This window comes from Callithrix jacchus, chromosome 9 (assembly GCF_049354715.1).
Source record: "Callithrix jacchus isolate 240 chromosome 9, calJac240_pri, whole genome shotgun sequence".
Taxonomy (NCBI): Eukaryota; Metazoa; Chordata; class Mammalia; order Primates; family Cebidae; genus Callithrix; species Callithrix jacchus.
In genome coordinates, this window is record NC_133510.1 from 49,828,521 (window position 1) to 49,855,390 (window position 26,870).

General features: G+C 38.0%; 2 protein-coding genes across 4 annotated transcripts in view; one reads left to right on the forward strand and one right to left on the reverse strand.

Annotated features, from left to right (window-relative positions):
- The window catches only part of SLCO1A2 (solute carrier organic anion transporter family member 1A2), a 103,079-nt gene that overhangs the window by 7,603 nt on the left and 68,606 nt on the right, over positions 1–26,870 (forward strand). Inside the window, exon 1 of one of the 2 annotated variants that reach the window (XM_078336093.1) lies at positions 25,252–25,371. The exons of the other annotated variant lie outside the window; for it this stretch is intronic. The gene's annotated coding sequence lies outside the window, so the exon portion shown is untranslated. Of the gene's footprint in view, positions 1–25,251; positions 25,372–26,870 lie in introns of those variants that run through there. 2 annotated transcript variants of the gene reach the window in all.
- Positions 1,031–25,977, reverse strand: IAPP (islet amyloid polypeptide). Of its 2 annotated transcripts, none has more exons than XM_054238293.2 (3): positions 25,859–25,977; positions 6,734–6,828; positions 1,031–1,950 (listed from the first exon to the last, which is right to left on the reverse strand). In XM_054238293.2, the coding sequence occupies exons 2-3, from the start codon at positions 6,811–6,813 to the stop codon at positions 1,761–1,763; spliced, it is 270 nt and encodes an 89-aa protein (XP_054094268.1). In that variant the 5' UTR covers positions 6,814–6,828; positions 25,859–25,977; the 3' UTR covers positions 1,031–1,760. The 2 variants fall into 2 exon arrangements, with proteins under 2 accessions (XP_054094268.1, XP_035112018.1); XM_035256127.3 differs by lacking the exon at positions 25,859–25,977 and adding an exon at positions 7,157–7,259.

Below are 26,870 nucleotides of genomic sequence, written 5' to 3' on the forward strand. Positions count from 1 at the left end.
TCAAAAAAAAAATTATAATATGTGTAATATTTATAAACGTAACTATAATGTTGATATTATAAATTATGACATATTATAAATTACATATTATGTTATACATATTTATATTATATATAGATGTGATATCCAATTAAACTGTAGACTATTATGGAAAATTTTCCAAATAAATTTGAGAAGTTACAATTTAATTGTACCTTCTTCAGTTGGAAATGTTGGGTTTGAGTCCACTTTGAAAGAAGGACCAACAGTTGAGCATCACAAATATAAATTTATGTATACACCTATTTATTTCAATATGTAATTCATGGCATAAAATTTATTATAAATATATTTCCCTGCCTCTAAACACTCACTACCACTACCACTTACCCATCACCAACAAAAGCCTCTACAATCTGGTAATCTAAGGCAGATTTCATAAAGGGAAATTTTAACATAGAAATGAAAGTCAGTGAGTCAAATTTCCACTTAGATTTACATGCTTATTTTTTCTTTTTAAAAGTACAAGTTGAACATTTTTAGAAATGGCATAATGCAGCATGATGGCAGTTTATGTGAATTAATGCTACTTCCAAAGGTACCTAACTCAATGTCAGGAAAAAGCAGATATTGTATGAGAATCTGAATCCACTTTGGGAGGCTGAGGCGGGTGGATCACGAAGTCAAGAGATCGAGACCATCCTGGCCAATATGGTGAAACCCCGTCTCTACTAAAAATACAAAAAAATTAGCTGGGTGTGGTGGTGTGCACCTGTAGTCCCAGCTATTCAGGAGGCTGAGGCAGGAGAATTGCTTGAACTCAGGAGTCGGAGGTTGCAGTGAGCCGAGGTCACACCACTGCACTCCAGCCTGGGGCCTGGTGATGGAGTGAGACTCTGTCTCAAAAAAAAAAAGAATCTGAATCAAAGCAAAGCATTTCATCTCCTGACCAACATTGCAGCCACTATCAAAAAAATGCATCATACAAATCATCTTTGCCAGAAATGTCCAATTTGTTAAACGAATAAAATAATTACTATACAACAAATAGTTTCCCGAAGTCTGTGATCTTTTAATTGATGACATGATTAATAGAACATAAGTTGCGTTTGCCATACCCTGCGTAAGAATACAACCAGGTTTGCTGAAAGCCACTTAAACAGAATAAAGGGCATATAAACATTTAATGAAAGCTCACTGCTGCTAACACACAATGAAACCCTCAAAGATACTAAGTGCTTTTATACTTTTAAATGACCTCTTAGTACTAGCCAACACAACAAACAGTAGAGTTTTAAAAATATTTCGACTGAGTCAGGAGCAGGATTTTATTTCCTTGTTTTTAAAACAGCATCTTGTCATTTTAGAAATCTAGTGCAAAAAGGGATTGCTTAACAAGGGTACTCACAATTACTGATTTTCTAATGTTAAGAAAAATAAGTTTATTATTAACTGTTTACAATTTACCAAGTTTCAAACTACCATTTCCTCCTCTGTTCTTAAACCTGTGCCACTGACTTATAGGCCCCAGAAAGACTTATTTTAATGTTTTAAAATAGAAACCAATAGCAAAAACATTTCATTTTTAAAAGATACTATCTTTTTATTATGGGACCTTAGCTAGTACTACATATAAAACAATCTTTTGACAATGTATATGTCCTGGCAATAAACGTAGGATACACAGACCATATATTCACAGTGGAAATGAAAAAGGCACTGGTAAATTATACAGGAAATCACTAGAACATAAAGCAATAACTGTAGAGGCACATTGTCCTCTAAAGGGGCAAGTAATTCAGTGGCTCTCTCTTTAAAACCTCTACTGCATTCCTCTTGCCATAGGTGTTGGATCCCACGTTGGTAGGTGAGAGAATGGCACCAAAGTTGTTGCCGGAACGACCTAAAAAATCTACCAGGCGATGCATTGAACATGTGGCGGTGTTGCATTTCCGTGTTTCCACCTGATGACTGGTAACAAGGAAAAATGTGAAAAGTTAGAGCCTTAGAATTTCAGTTGGATCCAGCCATGTGACATCAAACATCTTATATTGATGAAAACTAAAGACACGCTTTTCAAATAAGTAATTCAGTGTTTTAGTTTGCAAACACCTAGATGACTGGGAGTGTTTTTTTTTTCTGACACCTTGACATGACATTTGGAAATCATATAACATCTTTCATTACAGTCAATGCTGCATTTCTCAGTTAAAAGTCTTCCTTTGGAAATTCAGAATACATAGCATATAATCAAAATAACAGTGTCTTTGTCTTACATTTTAAAAAATCTTGAGGAATTTATTTTTAATATATAAAAAGAATTTAGACATGTAAAATTTATATGTAATCTGAAATAAATAGAAATTTAAAAATAATTATTTCTACATCTTTCCAATAAGAATAAAGCAGTATCACTTCATCTTTAAGTTTCTTGAGATAATTGAATCAGGAGTGTTAAGCAAGAAATGTCAGAAGCGAATTCTGCAATATGCAACACAGGGATGAACCTTGAGGACATTAGGTTAAGTGAAAGGAGCCAGCAACAGAAAGACAAATACCACTTGGTTCCATGTCTATACAGTCTTTAAAATAGTTGAATTCATGAATCAGAGAATGGAATGGTGGTTATTAGGGGAAGGGGAGAGGAGGAAATAGGGAGTTACTAAGTAATGGGTGTAAAGCTTCAGTCAAGCAGGGTGCCTAAGCTCTAGAGATTTGCTGCACAACATTGTGTACATAATCTAGAATAAAGTATTGCATGATTAAAAATTTGTTAAAAGGGTAGATCTCCTGCTTTGTTCTTGCCACAATAAAATGAAATATAATAAAATAAAAGAGATAATGTCATAAAAAGTATGCCAAAAAAAGAGAATGCCATAAAATCTCAAAAAGAATCAAATTTATCACGTGCTCAAGTACTCTATTGCAATGTGAGAGTTTTCTTACTTTTAGCATAAATACATTTTCCTGCTTTGATCTTATGCTTTCAACAATTTTAATGATAAGACTAGGTTAAGTGTTAAAAACCAAAAGACTTTTTATGTCAATGGTATTAATAGCCATCATATTTTTCTAGCCACCTGGAAGAAGTGCATAATAATATTTATAAACTCAGGAATCATAACCACAAATTAAATAGTTCTATTGATTTTAACTTTGGTTTTAATTTAAAACATTTATTTGTATACCATCTCCATATTTTTGACTGCCTTTTGTTTCAATGTGCTTTCAAAATAATAGCGGAAATGGATGCAGAATAATAACATTGCTGCTTCTTTGGTGATTATTAGGAAAGTTAGGGAAATAGTTTTCAGCTCCATAGAAATCAAAATACTGGTGAAACTTAGGGTAAGTGGAAAATGACATAGTTATAGGGCTAAAAACTCAATGTCCAGGAGCAAGTGGATATTTGTAATTTGGGACTTAAATGCATGGATTTATCTCATTGTGTTTACCTTGCGTGGGGAGTATTTCATTATCTCTATTTCTAAGTAGAGATAGCCTAAGAGTAAATGTTTAATAATCTCATGTTAAACTGTTTTTTTTTTAGTTTTTACTCTCATGTTTCCTTCTAAATACAGAAAATTTCTTACAGCATCAGGTGAACTGGATATTTGTTGAATGTAAGTGTATGCTGACAAATTATTGGACAAATTATCTGGGCAAAGGAAACCGCTTTGGAATCTAATTATTTAATCTATATCAATCTCATTCACACTATCTGTTCAATTATTTATTTTTGAAGGTACAGTAAATATGACCAATGTACATTTCAAAAGAGTAACTTAATGCTTTAAGCATTGAACTAGTAATTTCATACATTTGCATTGAATTCTAAAATGCTAACTTTTCTTGAAAATCAGGAAAAGCTGGAATTTGGTCCAAATACCTCAAAAAAAGCAATAAAGGAAAATTATGGGTCGAATTGAGAAGGTTCAAAGGGAATATCTGTTCCAAGATATACTTAGCATGTGACTGAAGCAGAGTGTGAAGTACTTTATATGCTAAATGCTGAGTGGTATTTTGATAATTGGTTGGAAGGGCAATAATACAATTTAAAATTGTTATAAATAAAATGCTACCTTGTTTGAGTTAGCTAGATGGACCATCATTCTACTTAGAAGAAATAGTAAGAGCATTTATGTTTGTATCATAATTGTGAAATTGCTTTCCTAAACAAGACCTTTCATCTAAATATACTATTCAGCATATAAAAGATTTCATCTAAAGCAATCTTTAGGGTAGAAAAATATGTCTGAAATGGTTAATAAAAGACACATCCCCGGTTTCAGGCATTTTTTTTTCCTCACTGCTACCTGGACATGTAACATACTAGCTAGTAACAACACTAAAGCTTTTGACCACTTATAGGCACACACACACATGGAAATTCTTGACTTTAAGAGAGTTGAAACAAAGATGACAATAAGCCAAAGTGTAACTCTTAAATTGCCTCTCTTTTAAATGGTCTCTCCAGAGTTTTAAAAATGACTTTAAAGTGAGTCCCTGCTCTCCGCTCTTAACATTCATCTGTGGAAGCATGTGAGCTCTTGCAGGGAGTTCGTAGTGATTATATCTTGGAATCTATCTAATTATATTTTTAACTTTCCTTTGATTACCTGCCAGGCAGATATTTACAAGCATTGAACAAATATTTACAAGCATGTAAATAAGTTGGTGAGAGAGTATGTGATTCTTTTGTCCTATTTTATACTTTTATAAATTGAAAAAAAATCTCAAATGAGATGATAAAATGTTATGAGGAAAATGACATTGAATAATATTAGCTTTATTTTTTTAAAAGTTAAAAATTTGAGACATTTCCCACAGATTTTCCCAGGTTTCTGTGAGATACATGGAATAGTACATGATTTAACATCTCCCCATGATAAATCATACTCCCTTGTTAATCATACTCACTTGTTAAAGTGTTCAAACACACTCATTTCAGGCAACACGTTACAAAGCAACCTGAAGAATGTTTCACAAGTATTTCCAGTAACAATTCAAAGTAATTGTATAATAAGTAATATTATATTGTATATTGCTATATTTCTAAGTGAAGTTCCTCTCATAATAAACAAATCTCTATAAAGACATAATGGTCGGGTTTCAGTGACTCGCTCTTATAATCTCAGAACTTTGGGAGACTGAGGCAGGAGTATAGCTTGAGCCCAGGAGTTTGAGACCAGCCTGGGCACCATAGGGAGATCCTTTTTCTATAAAATAAAGATAAAACAATTAGCTGGGTATGGTGGCAGGTGCCTGTGGTCCCAGCAACTTCGGAGGCTGAGGTGGGAGGATCTCCTGAGCCCAGAAGGTCAAGGCTGCGGTGAGCCATATTTTACCACTGTATCCCAGCAGCCTAGGTGACAGAGAGAGAACTTGTCTCAAAATAAAATTTAAAAAAGGGGGTAAAGGTGCTTAGTAAATTTCTATATCTATTGAAAGAAAATATCAAGATATAAATAGATATACTAGGTAATACTACTGATTTTCCTGTCATCATTCAGTTATTCTGTTTGTCAGAAACTTCATGTCATTTAAAAAGTTATGTTTAGCCATAAATAAGCAAATGGAAAATTACAGTCAGTTCTGAGAAGAACATCCAGTAAACTAAATAAGTCCTGATGATTCTTGCTATTTATTATGCATAGGTGCTGTAGAAATCTTTGCATATTGCTATGGGTTTGCAACAAAAACTTCCTCGAAGGAAAACGAAGACTAGGTGATGATCATTCTAATGAGAAGAGTTCTAATATGACAATGCACACTCTTTACAAAGGGAAACTTAATTCTCCTTGGTGTTAACAAGTAAGTTCAGTCCCATAAGACTATGGAGCAAAACTGATTTAGTCACAAACAAATCCTCACTATATTATTTATGACTTATGCATGGATTTGAACCCAATAACCCTTTAAATAAATGGAGAATTACAGTTTTAAAGTTTCAGTTTGAAAATTGTAACTACTCTTAGAGTTTTATGTGACATAGCTTTTAGACTTCCTTAATTACCATTTAAATGACGTAAAACCTTTCATAATAAGGCTTCCTGGGAAGTCCTGACATATATGCTACCTATTGAAAATAACTTTAATAAGTATTAATGTAAATTTATAGCAGCACAGAAGGAATATGAAGAATGACTTTTTATAATTATGTTTCACTAACAGAATAGATAGCTAACAATATAGGATAAATCCTCAAACAGCAAATGGTTTTTTAACTAATTATTTTGGTTTCATTTCTTAACAACATTGATTTGCTCCTGATTATTTCTATACATTTCCATTTCCACAAGATGTAAAAGTTTTGAAAATTTCCAGAGCCATTTGAGGAAAACAAAAATCTATGTAAATATACAACAAAATCCACTTGATATAAGAATATATGCTTTAGTTAGGTTTCTCCAGTTTGTTTCAGTATCAGGTTAGTATAGGATAAATTACTATCTTTTGATTTTTTTTCCCCACTTCATGTTCTGGCTTTGCTCCTCTAAGTTCCAAGAGCATATTTCTTGACAAAACTGGAATTATCCATTCCTGTCTGTCAGAAGTTCCATCAAAGAGATTTCTTAGCCACTGGCATTATTCTTTAAAGAACACAGAATTCAAGGACCAATGGAACAGCTGAAAGTACTGTTCTTAAGCACAATACAGTGAGAAAGCCAATGGCACGTCTGTTAGTTACGCCACAGTACTTAATTCTATTTTTCCCAACTTTACAAAACAAACAGATTTTAAAATTACCAACCTTTCCATGGGTGTAGCTGTCAGACAGTTTAATGCAACAGAGAGCACGATGAGAAACACTTGCAGCTTTAGGATGCACATTACTTCTCAAATTTTCTGCAAAAAATAATCCAGCACTGAAATCAAGAGATTTCTTACAGTTCTAACTGATGTAATTTTAAATTAGAGACTAGTTTTTAAAAGAAACATTTTAAAATGTATTTTACAAGGATCAAAATTTTATTGACATAGTCCCTTAATACTGTCCACTTTTCAAGTAATTTGAAGATTTTTACTTTCCCAATTTCCTTCTCTAAACAATCTGAACATCCATATTGTAATACATTCTCCCTTTAGCCTTTCTTTGAAATAAACCATGAATTTAACACCAAGTGTGCATTTCTCTAAATAAATAAAAGTTTCCCAGAAATAGGAAATTCTTTACCTTTTAATGTTTCAATGTCAGCAATATCAGCAAATGCCTTAGATAGAAGAAAAGCTTCATGAAAAGAGCCCAAGCTTGTATCCACTGGAATATTTACCTCCTTATTTGCTATCTAGTAATTCAGCTCTTATATACCTCTCACACCTTTCTCAGCTCTGACAGGCAGCTCAGAGAGCCTCTGTCATTAATTTCCATCTCTGTGGATAGAAAGTACCTCACAGGCAGCAGAAGCAGATGGGTCATTATTACATTAACCCATCAGTAAATATTAACGTAGCAAATACAGAGTGTCTTTGTGCAGTTAATGGTGTGTTATACATGACAGAAGTTTGAATCTGACATCTTTGTAAGACATGAATGAATTTGCAAGAATTAAATGTATGTTATGGTAAGGAACCGATAGAAAGGAGTAAGGATAACACCAATATGCATATATGCAAACAGAGAAGTCACAGACGTTGAAGAGGTATACCTAAACCCATGTGACCTCAATGGCTGAATCCCATGAAGCTTCAGAAATAAATGGAGATATAAGGACAAGGTATATAAAAAGGGTAAAATAGAAATCAAAAGTCATTTACAACGAGGTGAGGGGAGATTTAAAGGCATAAGAGTAGTGCAGACCTACTCTGTGGTAGGGACTATTCTAGGTACCAGATATATGGCAGTGAACAAAACAAAATTAGAATGAAAAACTGCTGCATAACCAAATGAATAAAAAAATTCATTTGTCAGCACTTAAATAGAGATGCATAACTATATGTAGTCAAGTAGTCTTTTGATTAATTTTTCCATTCATTCTTACACAAAAATTTTACAATTATTTTGAAAGAACAGATTTGCTTCCCTTTAGCCACATGAGAAAATTATGGGGCTGGGTGCAGTGGCTCACACCTGTAATCCCAGCACTTTAGGAGGCAGAGGTGGGCAGATCGTGAGGTCAGGAGTTCGAGACCAGCCTGGCTGACATGGTGAAACCCCGTCTCTACTAACGATACAAAAAACTAGCTGGGGATGGTGGCATACCCCTGTAATCCCAGCCAATATTAAAACAAAAAAAAGATGAATGGTGTGGCTCAGAGAATACTTTGCAGTTTGTCTTTTAAAATGATTTGGTTTTTAAAATTTTCTCCAAACTGCTCTTTCTTTTTTTTTATTTCTAAATCATATTTGTTATCTTAGTTATTAATGTAACAACTCAATGTCATGTAAAGTAAATCAAACAAATTTCAATTGTCAGTAAAAATGTGCATGCCTATGTAATCTTGAAAAAATGGAAGTTTTCTAACTAGGAACATAGTTCATTGATTTAATATACTTCTTAAAAGCTTAGCAACATAGTTTGAAGGTGTTTGGTAGAGATTTTAGGAGGAAAGAAACAAATTTGTTTAGAATCCTTGTTCTAATTATTCAATGGTTCTGCAATTTTAATGTTTCTGTGAAATTTACTGATACTCTAAAAGAAATATAAATATTTTCCTGGAGCCTAATTTCTAATGCTGATGTTTTCCAATTTCTTTCCACATCTGGATGTCACAGTCCTCTGCGAAACTGATGATTCCAGAATGTGTAACTCTAGCCTTTTGTCTGAGCTTCAGACTCATGTCCTACTGTCCACAGAACATGCCTACCTGGATGTGACCCACAGGTCATGTCTGAGCATAAGTATGAGCATGATAATATTCATGTTGAAATTGAGCATATTTTTTCCCTTAGAGCTGCTCTCTGTCCTACTTTTTTTTTTTTTTTAATTTTTTATTGGATTATAGGTTTTGGGGTACATGAGCAGAGCATGCAAGACAGTTGCGTAGGTACACACATGGCAGTGTGCTTTGCTTTTCTTCTCCCCTTCACCCACATTTGGCATTTCTCCCCAGGCTATCCCTCCCCACCTAGCCCTCCCACTGGCCCTCCCCTTTTCCCCCCAATAGACCCCAGTGTTTAGTACTCCCCTTTCTGTGTCCATGTGTTCTCATTTTTCATCACCCACCTATGAGTGAGAATATGCGGTGTTTCATTTTCTGTTCTTGTGTCAGTTTGCTGAGGATGATGTTTTCCAGATTCATCCATGTCCCTACAAACGACACGAACTCATCATTTCTGATTGCTGCATAATATTCCATGGTGTATATGTGCCACATTTTTCCAATCCAGTCTATTATCAATGGGCATTTGGGTTGATTCCAGGTCTTTGCTATTGTAAACAGTGCTGCAATGAACATTCGTGTACATGTGTCCTTATAGTAGAACGATTTATAGTCTTTTGGATATATACCCAGTAATGGGATTGCTGGGTCAAATGGAATTTCTATTTCTAAGGCCTTGAGGAATCGCCACACTGTCTTCCACAATGGTTGAACTAATTTACACTCCCACCAACAGTGTAAAAGTGTTCCTTTTTCTCCACATCCTCTCCAGCATCTGTTGTCTCCAGATTTTTTAATGATCGCCATTCTAACTGGCGTGAGATGGTATCTCAATGTGGTTTTGATTTGCATCTCTCTGATGACCAGTGACGATGAGCATTTTTTCATATGATTGTTGGCCTCATATATGTCTTCTTTCGTAAAGTATCTGTTCATATCCTTTGCCCACTTTTGAATGGGCTTGTTTGTTTTTTTCCTATAAATCTGCTTGAGTTGTTTGCAAATTCTGGATATCAGCCCTTTGTCAGATGGGTAGACTGCGAAAATTTTTTCCCATTCTGTTGGTTGCCGATCCACTCTAGTGACTGTTTCTTTTGCCGTGCAGAAGCTGTGGAGTTTCATTAGGTCCCATTTGTCTATTTTGGCTTTTGTTGCCAATGCTCTTGGTGTTTTGTTCATGAAGTCCTTGCCTACTCCTATGTCCTGGATAGTTTTGCCTAGATTTCCTTCTAGGGTTTTTATGGTGCCAGGTCTTATGTTTAAGTCTTTAATCCATCTGGAGTTAATTTTAGTGTAAGGTGTCAGGAAGGGGTCCAGTTTCTGCTTTCTGCACATGGCTAGCCAGTTTTCCCAACACCATTTGTTAAACATGGAATCCTTGCCCCATTGCTTGTTTTTGTCAGGTTTATCAAAGATTGTATAGTTGTATGTATGTTGTGTTGCCTCCGGTGCCTCTGTTTTGTTCCATTGGTCTATATCTCTGTTTTGGTACCAGTACCATGCTGTTTTGATTACTGTAGCCTTGTAGTATAGTTTGAAATCCGGTAGTGTGATGCCCCCCGCTGTGTTCTTTTTGCTTAGAATTGACTTGGCTATGCGGGCTCTCTTTTGGTTCCATATGAAGTTCATGGTGGTTTTTTCCAGTTCTGTGAAGAAAGTCAATGGTAGCTTGATGGGGATAGCGTTGATTCCGTAAATTACTTTGGGCAGTATAGCCATTTTCACGATATTAATTCTTCCTAACCATGAACATGGAATGTTTCTCCATCTGTTTGTGTCCTCTCTGATTTCGTTGAGCAGTGGTTTGTAGTTCTCCTTGAAGAGGTCCCTTACGTTCCTTGTGAGTTGTATTCCAAGGTATTTTATTCTTTTTGTAGCAATTGTGAATGGCAGTTCGCTCTTGATTTGGCTTTCTTTAAGTCTGTTATTGGTGTAGACGAATGCTTGTGATTTTTGCACATTGATTTTATATTCTGAGACTTTGCTGAAGTTGTTTATCAGTTTAGGAGTTTTTGGGCTGAGGCGATGGGGTCTTCTAGGTATACTATCATGTCGTCTGCAAATAGAGACAATTTGGCTTCCACCTTTCCTATTTGAATACCCTTTATTTCTTTTTCTTGCCTGATTGCTCTGGCTAGAACTTCCAGTACTATATTGAATAGGAGTGGTGAGAGAGGGCATCCTTGTCTAGTGCCAGATTTCAAAGGGAATGCTTCCAGTTTTTGCCCATTCAGTATGATATTGGCTGTTGGTTTGTCAAAATAGCTTTTATTACTTTGAGATACGTTCCATCGATACCGAGTTTATTGAGGGTTTTTAGCATAAAGGGCTGTTGAATTTTGTCAAATGCCTTCTCTGCGTCAATTGAGATAATCATGTGGTTTTTGTTTTTGGTTCTGTTTATGTGGTGAATTACGTTGATAGACTTGCGTATGTTGAACCAGCCTTGCATCCCTGGGATGAATCCTACTTGATCATGATGAATAAGTTTTTTGATTTGCTGTTGCAATCGGCTTGCCAATATTTTGTTGAAGATTTTTGCATCTATGTTCATCATGGATATTGGCCTGAAGTTTTCTTTTCTCGTTGGGTCTCTGCCAGGTTTTGGTATCAGGATGATGTTGGTCTCATAAAATGATTTGGGAAGGATTCCCTCTTTTTGGATTGTTTGAAATAGTTTTAGAAGGAATGGTACCAGCTCCTCCTTGTGTGTCTGGTAGAATTCGGCTGTGAACCCGTCTGGACCTGGGCTTTTTTTGTGAGGTAGGCTCTTAATTGCTGCCTCAACTTCAGACCTTGTTATTGGTCTATTCATAGTTTCAGCTTCCTCCTGGTTTAGGCTTGGGAGGACACAGGAGTCCAGGAATTTATCCATTTCTTCCAGGTTTACTAGTTTATGTGCATAGAGTTGTTTGTAATATTCTCTGATGATGGTTTGAATTTCTGTGGAATCTGTGGTGATTTCCCCTTTATCATTTTTTATTGCATCTATTTGGTTGTTCTCTCTTTTCTTTTTAATCAATCTGGCTAGTGGTCTGTCTATTTTGTTGATCTTTTCAAAAAACCAGCTCTTGGATTTATTGATTTTTTGAAGGGTTTTTCGTGTCTCAATCTCCTTCAGCTCAGCTCTGATCTTAGTAATTTCTTGTCTTCTGCTGGGTTTTGAGTTTTTTTGATCTTGCTCCTCTAGCTCTTTCAATTTTGACGATAGGGTGTCAATTTTGGATCTCTCCATTCTCCTCATATGGGCACTTATTGCTATATACTTTCCTCTAGAGACTGCTTTAAATGTGTCCCAGAGGTTCTGGCACGTTGTGTCTTCATTCTCGTTGGTTTCGAAGAACTTCTTTATTTCTGCCTTCATTTCGTTGTTTACCCAGTCAACATTCAAGAGCCAGTTGTTCAGTTTCCATGAAGCTGTGCGGTTCTGGGTCGGTTTCTGAATTCTGAGTTCTAACTTGATTGCACTATGGTCTGAGAGGCTGTTTGTTATGATTTCAGTTGTTTTGCATTTGTTGAGCAGTGCTTTACTTCCAATTATGTGGCCAATTTTAGAGTAGGTGTGATGTGGTGCTGAGAAGAATGTGTATTCTGTGGATTTGGGGTGGAGAGTTCTGTAAATGTCCACCAGGTTTGCTTGCTCCAGGTCTGAGTTCAAGCCCTGGGTATCCTTGTTGATTTTCTGTCTGGTTGATCTGTCTAGTATTGACAGTGGAGTGTTAAAGTCTCCCACTATTATTGTGTGGGAGTCTAAGTCCTTCTGTAAGTCATTAAGAACTTGCCTTATGTATCTGGGTGCTCCTGTGTTGGGTCCATATATGTTTAGGATCGTTAGCTCTTCTTGTTTTATCGATCCTTTTACCATTATGTAATGGCCTTGTTTGTCTCTTTTGATCTTTGTTGCTTTAAAGTCTATTTTATCAGAGATGAGAATTGCAAATCCTGCTTTTTTTTGCTTTCCATTAGCTTGGTAAATCTTCCTCCATCCCTTTATTTTGAGCCTTTGTGTATCCTTGCATGTGAGATGGGTTTCCTGGATACAGCACACCGATGGGTTTTGGATTTTTATCCAATTTGCCAGTCTGTGTCTTTTGATTGGTGCATTTAGTCCATTTACATTTAGGGTTAATATTGTTATGTGTGAATTTGATACTGCCATTTTGATTCTAAGTGGCTGTTTTTCCTGTTAGTTGTTGTAGATTCTTCATTATGTTGAAGCTCTTTAGCATTCAGTGTGATTTTGGAATGGCTGGTACTGATTGATCCTTTCTATGCGTAGTGCCTCTTTTAGGAGCTCTTGTAAAGCAGGCCTGGTGGTGACAAAATCTCTGAGTACTTGCTTGTTCGGAAAGGATTTTATTCTTCCTTCACTTCTGAAGCTCAGTTTGGCTGGATATGAAATTCTGGGTTGAAAGTTCTTTTCTTTAAGAATGTTGAATATTGGCCCCCACTCTCTTCTGGCTTGTAGTGTTTCTGCCGAGAGATCTGCTGTGAGTCTGATGGGCTTCCCTTTGTGGGTGACCCGACCTTTCTCTCTGGCTGCCCTTAGTATTCTCTCCTTTATTTCAACCCTGTTGAATCTGACGATTATGTGCCTTGGGGTTGCTCTTCTTGCGGAATATCTTTGTGGTGTTCTCTGTATTTCCTGCAATTGAGTGTTGGCTTGTCTTGCTAGGTGGGGGAAATTTTCCTGAATGATGTCCTGAAGAGTATTTTCCAGCTGGGATTCATTCTCTTCGTCCCCTTCTGGTACACCTATCAAACGTAGGTTAGGTCTTTTCACATAGTCCCACATTTCTTGGAGACTTTGTTCATTCCTTTTTGCGCTTTTTTCTCTGATCTTGGTTTCTCGTTTTAGTTCATTGAGTTGGTCTTCGACTTCAGATATTCTTTCTTCTGCTTGGTCAATTCGGCTATTGAAACTTGCGTTTGCTTCGCGAAGTTCTCGTATTGTGTTTTTCAGCTCCTTTAATTCATTCATATTCCTCTCTAAGGTATCCATTCTTGTTATCATTTCCTCGAATCTTTTTTCAAATCTTTTTTCAAGGTTCTTAGTTTCTTTGCATTGATTTAATACATGATCTTTTAGCTCACAAAAGTTTCTCATTATCCATCTTCTGAAGTCTAATTCCGTCATTTCGTCACAGTCATTCTCCGTCCAGCTTTGTTCCCTTGCTGGTGAGGAGTCTTGGTGGTCCTTTATAGGAGGCGATGTGTTCTGATTTCGGGTGTTTTCCTCCTTTTTGCGCTGGTTTCTTCCCATCTTTGTGGATTTGTCCGCTGGTCGTCTGCGTAGTTGCTGACTTTTTGTTTGGGTCTCTGAGTGGACACCCAGAATGTTGATGATGAAGTATTTCTGTTGCTTGGTTTTCCTTCTACCAGTCTAGCCCCTTCGCTGTACGACTGTTGAGGTCCGCTCCAGACCCTGCTTGTCTGGGGTGCACCTCTAGTAGCCGTGGCACAGCGAGGGATGCTACCAGTTTCTTTTTCTGCTCTCTTTGTCCCAGGATGATGCCTGCCTAATGACAGTCTTTTGGATATAGAGGGGTCAGGGAGCTGCTTGAGGAGACAGTTTGTACTTTATAGGGGTTTAATTGCTGAGCTGTGCACTCTGTTGTTCATTCAGGGCTGTTAGGCTGCTATGTTTGATTCTGCTGCAACACAGCTCATTAAACATCCCTTTTTTTTTTCTCAAATGCTCTGTGTTGAGGGGTTTGGGCTTTATTTTTGGATGTCCGATCAGGTGTCCTGCCCAGCTCAAAGGCAGACTAGCCACTGTTTGGCTGCCGAGGCTCCGCCCAGCTGTTGTGTGATTCGCGCTGTTCCTGCCAGCTCTGCTGTGGTCTCCGCCATGCCCTGCGGGGGAGTCTCTTCATTGTAGCGTGTTGCCTCAGCCACGGCAGGCTGCATCAGCAGTGGGCGTGTATCTCAGTAGGGACGGGTTGCCTCGGCAACGGCTGGCTGCGTCAGCAGTGGGCGTGTATCTCAGTTGGGGCGGGTTGCCTCGGCAACGGCTGGCTGCCTCAGCAGTGGGCGTGTATATCAGTTGGGGCAGGTTGCCTCCGTAGTGGTGGACGCCCCTCCCCCACAGAGCGTCTCGGACCGTCTGCCCGGGATAGTTTGAAATCGCGGTTTTGTTCGTCCCACTGGGTATCCCAAACGATCTGTCCCTGCAATCCCCTGGGCTGGGCTACTGTGCAAGTCTCGTTCAGTCTCAAGTCCAGCCCTCTCAAGTCTCAGGTTGCCGGTTCAACAAGGCACCCGGACAAGCGCGCCCTGTGGGGATTGCTGGGTCGGGCCGGCCGCCGCCGCCGCGGCTGCCGGCTTCGCCAGGCAGACCTACTGCCTGGCGTCCCGTGTCTTTTTATACTTGGGAGTTTCCCCATTCTGTGGGCAACAAAGATCAGTCTGGAAATGCAGCACTGACTCACCGTTTGCGAATTCAACGCGGGCTCCAATCCTGGGTTGTTCTCACAGCGCCATCTTGAGTCCCCTGGTTCCTACTTTTTTTTTTTATCTCAAGTACTGGTACTACCAAGCTAGAAACCTGGGAATCATCTTTGAAACTTCCTCCTCCTCCTCATATTCAGTAAGTCACTAAAGATGTTAGTTATAAATACTAATTCATTCTCAAAAAATGGTTTTTTTGGTGCGGTGCGGAGGGTGGGGAGGGATAATATGGGGAAGAATGTCAGATATAGGAGAGAGGGGGATGGAGGCAGCAAACTACCTTGCCATGTATGTACCTATGCAACAATCCCGCATGATCTGCACTTGTACTCCAGAACCTAAAGTAAAATTTTTAAAAAAGGTTTGTTTTTGCCGGGTGCAGTGGCTCACGCCTGTAATCCCAGCGCTTTGGGAGGCCGAGGCGGGTGGATCACGAGGTCTAGAGATCGAGACCATCCTGGTCAACAAGGTGAAACCCTGTCTCTACTAAAAATGCAAAAAATTAGCTGGGCACGGTGGCGTGTGCCTGTAATCCCAGCTACTCAGGAGGCTGAGGCAGGAGAATTGCCTGAACCCAGGAGGCGGAGGTTGCGGTGAGCCAAGATCGCGCCATTGCACTCCAGCCTGGGTAACAAGAGCAAAACTCCATCTCAAAAAAAAAAAAGGTTTTTGTTTTTGTTTTTTTTTTTTCAAATAGATGACTCTAGCTAAAATGTTTAATTTTAGATCAATATGCTTGTAGATAATTATAAAGTTTACTTATTTATGACATTTGGTAATGTTAAACATAAAGACAATATCTTTGTCTTATAAATCATGCTATTTAATTTGTGACATACACCCTTATGTTAAATTAATGTTAAGAGAAAAAGTGTGGCCTGTTAAGAAATAAATTTAGAGATGACATAATGTCATATTTGTAGATTGGAGTTTATTATATATTTTAATTTGTTAAAATAAGAGGAAGCTGTTTTTTATGCTTGAAATTTTTATACTTAAAATATTTAAAAAGTGTAAAATATCAATACTTGTTTAATAATGTTGGAGTTTTCCTTAAAATTGAAGAAATAAGAGTGGGTTTTATATGATCATATTTCTCTGAGTATGAAAAGCCTGCTTACACAAAATTCTCCATCTTATTACTCTTTTTTTCAAAAATAGGTTTTGAAACAATGGAAAATAACATGAGGTGCTAGGTAAATATTTTGAATAGATTAATGAAATGTATGATCAGATGAAGGCAATCTTGAGGGAAATGTATAACATCATCATTTTATGCTCCTCGTTAGGTGATATTTTGAGATCAGTGCCCTTAATGCTTCCTGCCTTTAGCCACGGTCCATTAGAGGTATAAATAAAACAGCGTATGACCACAAATAAAGATCATTTAAAATTGTCTAATGATCCAAACCACCATGCTGACAAATCATATTCAGCTAAGTGGCAAACCGCAGGAGAGGTGAGTCACGAGCACATGCTCATCTGATTAAGATTCATCCCATGCCTCATTTTATACGTATACAGAGCTCCAAACTGTTCCCTTTATATGATTTAAATAATTACTTTATTTACTAGTCCAAGGTAAAATCTGAATAGATACTATCCTGACCTTGAACCACATGCAGCCAATTGAGAAGTTCTGGGAATCAATGCTAGACGTGTCTTAGCGCTAACTAATATTTAGTGGCTACAGTCAGGAACATTATGGCTGCCTTAGGCCAGTTTTCTAAATTACACTCTAAATAATAATAAAAGAAAAGGCAGAAAAATGGGAGACTGACAAGGGTTCCTGGAGAACACAAAATACAATAATTAGAGAAACAAGAAAACATACCAAACCCTGAAGTAGTCAAGAACACAGCATTAACATGGATCAAAGTATTCTATACACTTATTACATTTTTAAAGAATCAATTACATTAATTCTTTTTTTCCTATGATTTTTAATTGGAAAAAAATATAATGAGTCTTATAGAAAACAGCATAGAAATTCCTAAAGGAAAAATAAAATCAACCACAGGATTATCCACTTTCTGGATAACTATAGGTTATCCACAGATAACCACTTTGCAAATTTTGGTTTAGGTCCTCCAGTGTTTTATCTAAGTGAATACATAAATAGACACACCTACACCCACATACACCTGTGGAGAGGTAGCTTAGGTTAGTTGTTAAGATTCTCTAGGGCCAGACTTCCTGGGTCTGAATCCTGGCTCTGCCAGTTATAAGCTGTGTGACATTGTACAAGTTACTTGACCTCTCTATCCTTTAATTTTTACATCTTTAAAGCTGGGAATAGTACTTATGCCATAAGATTTTAGAAGAATTAAATGGGTTGAAATCTGCAATGCCCCTAGAACAGTGCTTGTGTTTTTCCAATTTGGTGCTAGCCCTTTAGGAATATCTGCCACCTCATTCTTTTTTTATATGTTGGGGTCTTTGCAAGTGCTCAATAAATACCAACTTTCTTGCTCCCTCCTAATTGTCAATCAATTTAAACACAAGACAGACGAATATGGCACCTGAAGTCCAAAGTGTCATTTTTAGCACTAGGCAAGCTCATATTAGGGAATGTGGCTTATTAGTGGATCCTATGGCAAATGGATTTCCTCACAGTGAACATCCAGATAGATGGGCTTTCCACATGGTCACTGGATGATGTCAGTGTTACCCACAAGAGTGACTGGGATATGGAGAGAAGCAATACTAAAAATGAGAAACAATATTCATCTTATCCTTTTCTCTTTTTCTCCTTCTACCATGGAAATATTTTACTATTGATTTTTATATGCCTTTAAAAAATTATGTAGCTTGTAATCTGACTGTGTTCTTTTTGCTTAGAATTGACTTGGCTATGCGGGCTCTCTTTTGGTTCCATATGAAGTTCATGGTGGTTTTTTCCAGTTCTGTGAAGAAAGTCAATGGTAGCTTGATGGGGATAGCGTTGATTCTGTAAATTACTTTGGGCAGTATAGCCATTTTTACGATATTAATTCTTCCTAACCATGAACATGGAATATTTCTCCATCTGTTTGTGTCCTCTCTGATTTCGTTGAGCCGTGGTTTGTAGTTCTCCTTGAAGAGGTCCCTTACGTTCCTTGTGAGTTGTATTCCTAGGTATTTTATTCTCTTTGTAGCAATTGTGAATGGCAGTTCATTCTTGATTTGGCTTTCTTTAAGTCTGTTATTGGTGTAGAGGAATGCTTGTGATTTTTGCACATTGATTTTATATCCTGAGACTTTGCTGAAGTTGCTTATCAGTTTTAGGAGTTTTTGGGCTGAGGCGATGGGGTCTTCTAGGTATACTATCATGTCGTCTGCAAATAGAGACAATTTGGCTTCCACTTTTCCTATTTGAATACCCTTTATTTCTTCTTCTTGCCTGATTGCTCTGGCTAGAACTTCCAGAACTATATTGAATAGGAGTGGTGAGAGAGGACATCCTTGTCTAGTGCCGGATTTCAAAGGGAATGCTTCCAGTTTTTGCCCATGCAGTATGATATTGGCTGTTGGTTTGTCGTAAATAGCTTTTATTACTTTGAGATACGTTCCATCGATACCGAGTTTATTGAGGGTTTTTAGCATAAAGGGCTGTTGAATTTTGTCAAATGCCTTCTCTGCATCAATTGAGATAATCATGTGGTTTTTGTTTTTGGTTCTGATTATGTGGTGAATTACGTTTATAGACTTGTGTATGTTGAACCAGCCTTGCATCCCTGGGATGAATCCTACTTGATCATGATGGATAAGTTTTTTGATTTGCTGTTGCAATTGGCTTGCCAATATTTTATTGAAGATTTTTGCATCTATGTTCATCATGGATATTGGCCTGAAGTTTTCTTTTCTTGTTGGGTCTCTGCCGGGTTTTGGTATCAGGATGATATTGGTCTCATAAAATGATCTGGGAAGGATTCCCTCTTTTTGGATTATTTGGAATAGTTTTAGAAGGAATGGTACCAGTTCCTCTTTGTGTGTCTGGTAGAATTCGGCTGTGAACCCATCTGGACCTGGGCTTTTTTTGTGTGGTAGGCTCTTAATTGCTGCCTTGATTTCTGACCTTGTTATTGGTCTATTCATAGTTTCAGCTTCCTCCTGGTTTAGGCTTGGGAGGACACAGGAGTCCAGGAATTTATCCATTTCTTCCAGGTTTACTAGTTTATGTGCATAGAGTTGTTTGTAATATTCTCTGATGATGGCTTGAATTTCTGTGGAATCTGTGGTGATTTCCCCTTTATCATTTTTTATTGCATCTATTTGGTTGTTCTCTATTTTATTTTTAATCAATCTGGCTAGTGGTCTGTCTATTTTGTTGATCTTTTCAAAAAACCAGCTCTTGGATTTATTGATTTTTTGAAGGGTTTTTCGTGTCTCTATATCCTTCAGTTCAGCCCTGATCTTAGTTATTTCTTGTCTTCTGCTGGGTTTTGAGTTTTGTTGATCTTGCTCCTCTAGCTCTTTCAATTTTGACGATAGGGTGTCAATTTTGGATCTCTCCATTCTCCTCATATGGGCACTTATTGCTATATACTTTCCTCTAGAGACTGCTTTAAATGTGTCCCAGAGGTTCTGGTATGTTGTGTCTTCGTTCTCATTGGTTTTGAAGAACTTCTTTATTTCTGCCTTCATTTCATTGTTTACCCAGCCAACATTCAAGAGCCAGTTGTTCAGTTTTCATGAAGCTGTGCGGTTCTGGGTTGGTTTCTGAATTCTGAGTTCTAACTTGATTGCACTGTGGTCTGAGAGGCTGTTTGTTATGATTTCAGTTGTTTTGCATTTGTTGAGCAGTGCTTTACTTCCAATTATGTGGTCAATTTTAGAGTAGGTGTGATGTGGTGCTGAGAAGAATGTATATTCTGTGGATTTGGGGTGGAGAGTTCTGTAAATGTCTATCAGGTTTGCTTGCTCCAGGTCTGAGTTCAAGCCCTGGATATCCTTGTTGATTTTCTGTCTGGTTGATCTGTCTAATATTGACAGTGGAGTGTTAAAGTCTCCCATTATTATTGTGTGGGAGTTTAAGTCTCTTTGTAAGTCATTAAGAACTTGCCTTATGTATCTGGGTGCTCCTGAATTGGGTCCATATATGTTTAGGTTCGTTAGCTCTTCTTGCTGTATCGATCCTTTTACCATTATGTAATGGCCTTGTTTGTCTCTTTTGATCTTTGTTGCTTTAAAGTCTATTTTATCAGAGATGAGAATTGCAACTCCTGCTTTTTTTTGCTTTCCGTTTGCTTGGTAAATCTTCCTCCATCCCTTTATTTTGAGCCTTCGTGTATCCTTGCATGTGAGATGGGTTTCCTGGATACAGCACACTGATGGGTTTTGGATTTTTATCCAATTTGCCAGTCTGTGTCTTTTGATTGGTGCATTTAGTCCATTTACATTTAGGGTTAATATTGTTATGTGTGAATTTGATACTGCCATTTTGATGCTAGCTGGCTGTTTTGCCCGTTAGTTGTTGTAGATTCTTCATTATGTTGATGCTCTTTAGCATTTAGTGTGATTTTGGGATGGCTGGTACTGGTTGATCCTTTCTATGTGTAGTGCCTCTTTCAGGAGCTCTTGTAAAGCAGGCCTGGTGGTGACAAAATCTCTGAGTACTTGCTTGTTCGCAAAGGATTTTATTTTTCCTTCACTTATGAAGGTCAGTTTGGCTGGATATGTAATTCTGGGTTGAAAGTTCTTTTCTTTAAGGATGTTGAATATTGGCCCCCACTCTCTTCTGGCTTGTAGTGTTTCTGCCGAGAGATTTGCTGTGAGTCTGATGGGCTTCCCTTTGTGGGTGACCCGACCTTTCTCTCTGGCTGCCCTTAGTATTTTCTCCTTCATTTCAACCTTGTTGAATCTGACGATTATGTGCCTTGGGGTTGCTCTTCTTGCGGAATATCTTTGTGGTGTTCTCTGTATTTCCTGCATTTGAGTGTTGGCCTGCCTTGCTAGGTGGGGGAAATTTTCCTGGATAATGTCCTGAAGAGTATTTTCCAGCTTGGATTCATTCTCTTTGCCACATTCTGGTACACCTATCAAATGTAGGTTAGGTCTTTTCACATAGTCCCACATTTCTTGGAGACTTTGTTCATTCCTTTTTGCGCTTTTTTCTCTGATCTTGGTTTCTCGTTTTATTTCATTGAGTTGATCTTCGACTTCTGATATTGTTTCTTCTGCTTGGTCAGTTCGGCTGTTGAAACTTGTGCATGCTTCGTGAAGTTCTCGTATTGTGTTTTTCAGCTCCTTTAATTCATTCATATTCCTCTCTAAGTTATCCATTCTTGTTATCATTTCCTCAAATCTTTTTTCAAGGTTCTTAGTTTCTTTGCATTGATTTAAAACATGTCCTTATAGCTCACAAAAGTTTCTCATTATCCACCTTCTGAAGTCTAATTCCGTCATTTCGTCACAGTCATTCTCTATCCAGCTTTGTTCCCTTGCTGGTGAGGAGTTTTGGTTCTTTCTAGGAGGCGAGGTGTTCTGGTTTCGGCTGTTTTCCTCCATTTTGTGCTGGTTTCTTCCCATCTTTGTGGATTTATCCACCTGTCGTCTGTGTAGTTGCTGACTTTTTGATTGGGTCTCTGAGTGGATGCCCAGATTGTTGATGATGAAGTATTTCTGTTACTTGGTTTTCCTTCTACCAGTCTAGCCCCTCCACTGTACGACTGCTGAGGTCCACTCTGGGCCCTGCTTGTCTGGGGTGCACCTATAGCAGCTGCGGAACAGTGAGTGATGCTACCAGTTTCTTTTTCTGCTATCTTTGTCCCAGAATGATGCCTGCCAAATGTCAGGCTTTTGGATATAGAGGGGTCAGGGAGCTGCTTGAGGAGACAGTCTGTACTTTATAGGAGCTCAAGTGCTGAGCTGTGAGCTCTCTTGTTCATTCAGGGCTGTTAGGCTGCTACGTTTAATTCTGCTGCAGCAGAACTCTTAAAAAAACCCTTTTTTTCTCAGATGCTCTGTCTCGGGGGGGTTGGGGCTTTCTTTGTGAGTGTCCATTGTGCTGTCCTGCCCAGCTAGGAGGCAGTCTAGTCACTATTTGCCTGCCGAGGCTCTGCCCTGCTGGTGTGAGGTTCGTCCTGCTGCTGCAGTCTCCGCGCTGCTGCCACGGGCTACACCCTGCGGCGGAGTCTCTCTGTTGTAGCAGGTTGCCTCAGCAATGGCAGGCTGCGTCAGCAATGGGCGTGTACCTCAGTAGGGGCGGATTGCCTCGGTAATGGCGATGCCCCTCCCCCACAGAGCTGCACCATCCTGGGTTCAGCTGTGCCCTCAGGGAACCTCTCACCCGGAGGGTTTGGAATCGCCATTTTGTTTGTCCCACTGCGCTACCCCAACGCTGTTTCCCTGGAATCTCCTGGCCTGGCTCACTGTGCAAGTCCCGTTCATTCTCAAGTTCAGCCCTCTCCAGTCTCAGATTGCTGGTTCAACAGGGCACACAGACCAGTGTGCTTTGTGCGGAGGGCTGTATAGCACCGCTGCGCTACAGCGCCAGCCACCGGCTGCACCGGCTGCCGGCTGCACCAGCCAAAACCTCTGCCTGGCGTCCCGCGTCTCTTTTATATCTGGGAATTTCCCCGTTCTGTGGGCAACAAAGATCTGTCTGGGAATGCGGCCCTGACTCACCCTCTCCACGTGTTCACCGAGAGCTTCAATCCTGGGTTGTTCTCAACCGCACCATCTTGAGTCCCCCCCTCTTATCTAATTCTATTGCAATGATTGCAGTCAAATTGAGCATTTGTTTATCTGGCTTCACATCCACTCTCCTATCCTCTGATCCTCTCTGTACCCCAAAAGAAAGACTCCTGCAAATTCTGTTTCCTACTCCCATGCCATCTGACTTCCTTTTATGTATGTCAGTTGGAAGTACTGGTGTGAGACTGGGGTTGTGGAGAAGGGAAAAGCAAAGTATTTCTGCCTCTCCCAGCTTCCTGCATGTCAACCTGCTCCTTTATCGATAGTAGCCTTTGGAGTGAGAGTGACTTTCCACTGTTGTAAATTTCTAACTTGCCCACAATCCCACAGTTTTTTTTTCTCTCTTTTTATATCATTATAACTAGTTTTCCATATAATATTCTTCTATTAAATTATCTCTTGTGAGTTCTGTTTTCCTATCAGGACCTTGACAAAGATAGACACTATCTTCATTTTGAAGAAACATTAAGTAACTTGTGCAAAAGCACATAGCTACTTTAAATACAGGCTTTTAAAACAGTTGTACCTAATTTCAAAGCCCAAGTACTTAAACTACTATGCTGCATTCAAATGATAGTTCAAATGAATATCCAAATGAATACTTTTCATTAATCACCTCTTTCTACTACTTAGCTCAAATTGTCTACATTATGTTGCTAACAAGCTATCATCATAACTAAATTATCTATCTGTCCCAATTGTTTATAAGGTCACTTGGGAGCAGGCACATTTTATTCATCTTTGTATCCCTAGTACCTACTACTATGCTTGGAATGTAGTAGAGTCTTAATAAATATTTGTAGAATAAATGAATAGTAATCACTGTCATTGACAGAGTGACTATTTTATTTCAGCAGTCCTGCAAGGAGTCTTATATAAATTTCATAACTCAATCTTTATAACAATCTTGCAAAGTAGGCATAAATATTTCAACATCAGAGATGAGGAATAGGCTTAAAGAGTTTAAACAGCTCACAATTAATCTGGGATTAATCATAGGGTAAGTGGATTACAAGGTCTGCTATTTTCACTATGTCTAGCTGCCTCCCTACAGCAATTTATGTGAAAAAAATACATAAATGGGTTGGAAAAAACTCAAAGAATTTTACTGAATTTTCAGTTATTTTTTGAGCTTTATAAACAGATAAAGTCTTGTCTCTGTGAGAAAAAGGAGCAGCTCAGTATTTACATGACATATATTGAATGGAAATACAAATGTTTATACTTACAACGTCTATGCAGACAAAAGGAAAATAAGAATTGGGGTAATAATCTGAAGAAATGAAATAGTTAATATTGCTGCCAAACTAAAATCAGAGCTGGACAGTAAAGTGGTAAAAGATGTTATTCAGGAACTATTGCAATAGAAAAGAGACCACAGTTTAGAACTGGGCTCAATTCAGAATATAGGTTGGACAGGTGGAGATTTTTAGCCAAGGAGCAAGGTGAGGATCAGGGGGTGGAAAATCATTAAGAGGAAACATCCGGAGTGAGGAGGGATTGTGGATAAACCAATGTGACATGATTTTTGCTGACTAAAGGCCAGGATGATCAGATATTACCTGGGAAGTTCTGGGGGATATGGAATTTGATCAAATGTCAAGATGATCAGATATCAAGAATCAGAGATTTTCTCTAAACGGACTTAGCAAGGTTCTCACTACAATTGGGCAGTAGAGGGTTGGATACCAAGACTGAGGATTAGAGGGCGTAGAGGAGTCAGAACTCGACTTAGGTAAAGGAGGGCATCTTGTTATCAAGCGTGGAAAATCCTGGTTATCCCCATGATTATCTATTTATTCTCTAGAATTACTTAATGTGATGTGTGACACTGTTGATATTTACAGCCAATTTCCTTAAAAACAGAATTCAGGTTTCAACTTCATGTTTCTGTTTCTTGGTCTGTTATCTAGAGTTAGTACATTATCTAAAGTGACAGGGTAGGTTTTTTGTTAATAGATTGTCGATGAAAGGGTTTACTTGTGTTTTTGTGAGTTCCAATCTTTGCTTTGCATGGTGAAATCACATGTACGGGTAACATTTTATGGCTCAGTTAGGTTTCTTCCACAGTTTCTCCAAGCAATACATTCTTAGTACCTCTCTGAATGTAGAAAGTAAAATAATACCTATATTTGTAAGACTGGTTTACAGAATCCATTATTTTATTCTTTGATTTCTGGTGAAAATGAACCAATAGAAGTAAAATAACTTGGTAGACAATATACAAAAAGCCATTGTTGATTCTACATGTAATTCATTGGCAGGTACTTGCTTGGATTCATATTGGTTGAAATTGTTTCAGCTGGATACCACCCAAGAGGCTATTCTCTTCTCATAGACCTAGGAGCCATTTCAAGATCCTGGAAATAAGTGATTTTCATAAAAACTTTGCTGGTATAACTTTTTTTCTCAGGGAAGGATGATCTCCTAAGTCTTCTTCATGTATGTACTAACTTTGCTGTAAATAAAGGCCTTTATTTCATTAATTCAAGAGTTGAGAATAACGTAAAATTAAATGCATGCATTTTTTTTCCCAGTTGATTTCTAACAATCACAAACTATGTCAGTCTACTTAACACTGGGCAAGAGCACAAACAAGAATGTTTATTTGTTTTCTAAAATGTTGTATTACCTTGTGATTGAGACACGTCATTAGGGGCTGGAAACCAACAGCTGTAAAAAACCCCAGTGTTGCTGTTCAATGGATACAGAATTACAGTCATGAGAGATGAAAAATTCCAGAGATCTGCTACTTAACAATGTGTATATAGTTAACAGTACTGCACACTTAAAAGTTTAAGAGGGTAGAGTTCCTCTTGTTTGTGTGTTTTTAAAAATCTCAAATGAAAAAACAACACAATGCAGAGCTGTGACAAGTAGGCATGGGAGAAATTAAACATTTGTGTGAGAAAGCACACTAAAGCATTACCTGTTCCCATTTGAATGTTGAGAAGGAGTTAGAGAAATAAAATGATTCTCCACTTAGAACTTCAACAGGTCGTTTTCATTAGAAGTGATAATTGACGGGGATTTGTTGGTGATGCTCTGTGGTCCTGGGAGCGCAAGTTACTGTGTAAACAATGCTGTGCTAACAAAAAAGGACTGTTCACATAGCTGGCAGTGGCTCAACCTCAAGAAAATGAAAAGACAACACACACAATTTCCTGATTTGGGGCCAAGGTGGACAACAATGACTGATATTAACTGCTGGGTTCCATGGATTTTGTTGAATAGATGGAATAGATTTTGTTAATTTATTTTCCTCTATGAAAATGTTTGAAATGTATCTGAAAATATAAGATATTTTCACCATATAGATTGGAAAACTAGGGAAAGTTTAGGGTTAATTTAATCTCATTTAATTCTTTTCAAGTGCTTAACCTTAAATATTACCTCTTACCTCAGTCAAGCTTATATGCCCTCTGGCTACATATGAAATATAGACATTTAATATAGTAATATTTTGAGGCACAAAGAAGAATGAAGACCGTTTCGACATGGAAGAAGAATAAGTTCTCTCCCTTACTGTTTGACAGGGCGATATATCGGGCTAAGATAATGGTTAGGAGAAAGAAAAAGGGAAGAGAGATTGGGTTCTAACTGCATGAGAAGAAAGAAATCAGGGCAGTTGAAAACAATAACCTGTGAATTTTTTTCACTACTTACACGTCAAACAAATTTCATTTCCTCCTACAATGTCAGGTTCTATTCCAATGTGTTTTATTTTAAAATTTTATCTTTCCCAATAAAAGTTTAAGTTCCTTGGAATCTGAGTCCAAGTATCTTCCACAGAAACATACATCTCTTATTAGTTTATATTCTCCATAGCTACATACTTGGCTGCCTTGTTCACTGCTGAATGGTGCATGGTACCATGACTGGCACAGAGTACATGTTCAATAAATACTTGTTGTATCTGTGAGAGAATTTGTAAACATAAC

Coding starts and splice junctions, on each gene's coding strand:
- IAPP (XM_054238293.2), bottom strand. CDS start 6,813: ATGTGCATCCTAAAGCTGCAAGTGTTTCTCATCGTGCTCTCTGTTGCA. Junction 1,951..6,733: donor ACAGCTACACCCATGGAAAG/GTTGGTAATTTT, acceptor CCTTGTTACCAG/TCATCAGGTGGAAACACGGA.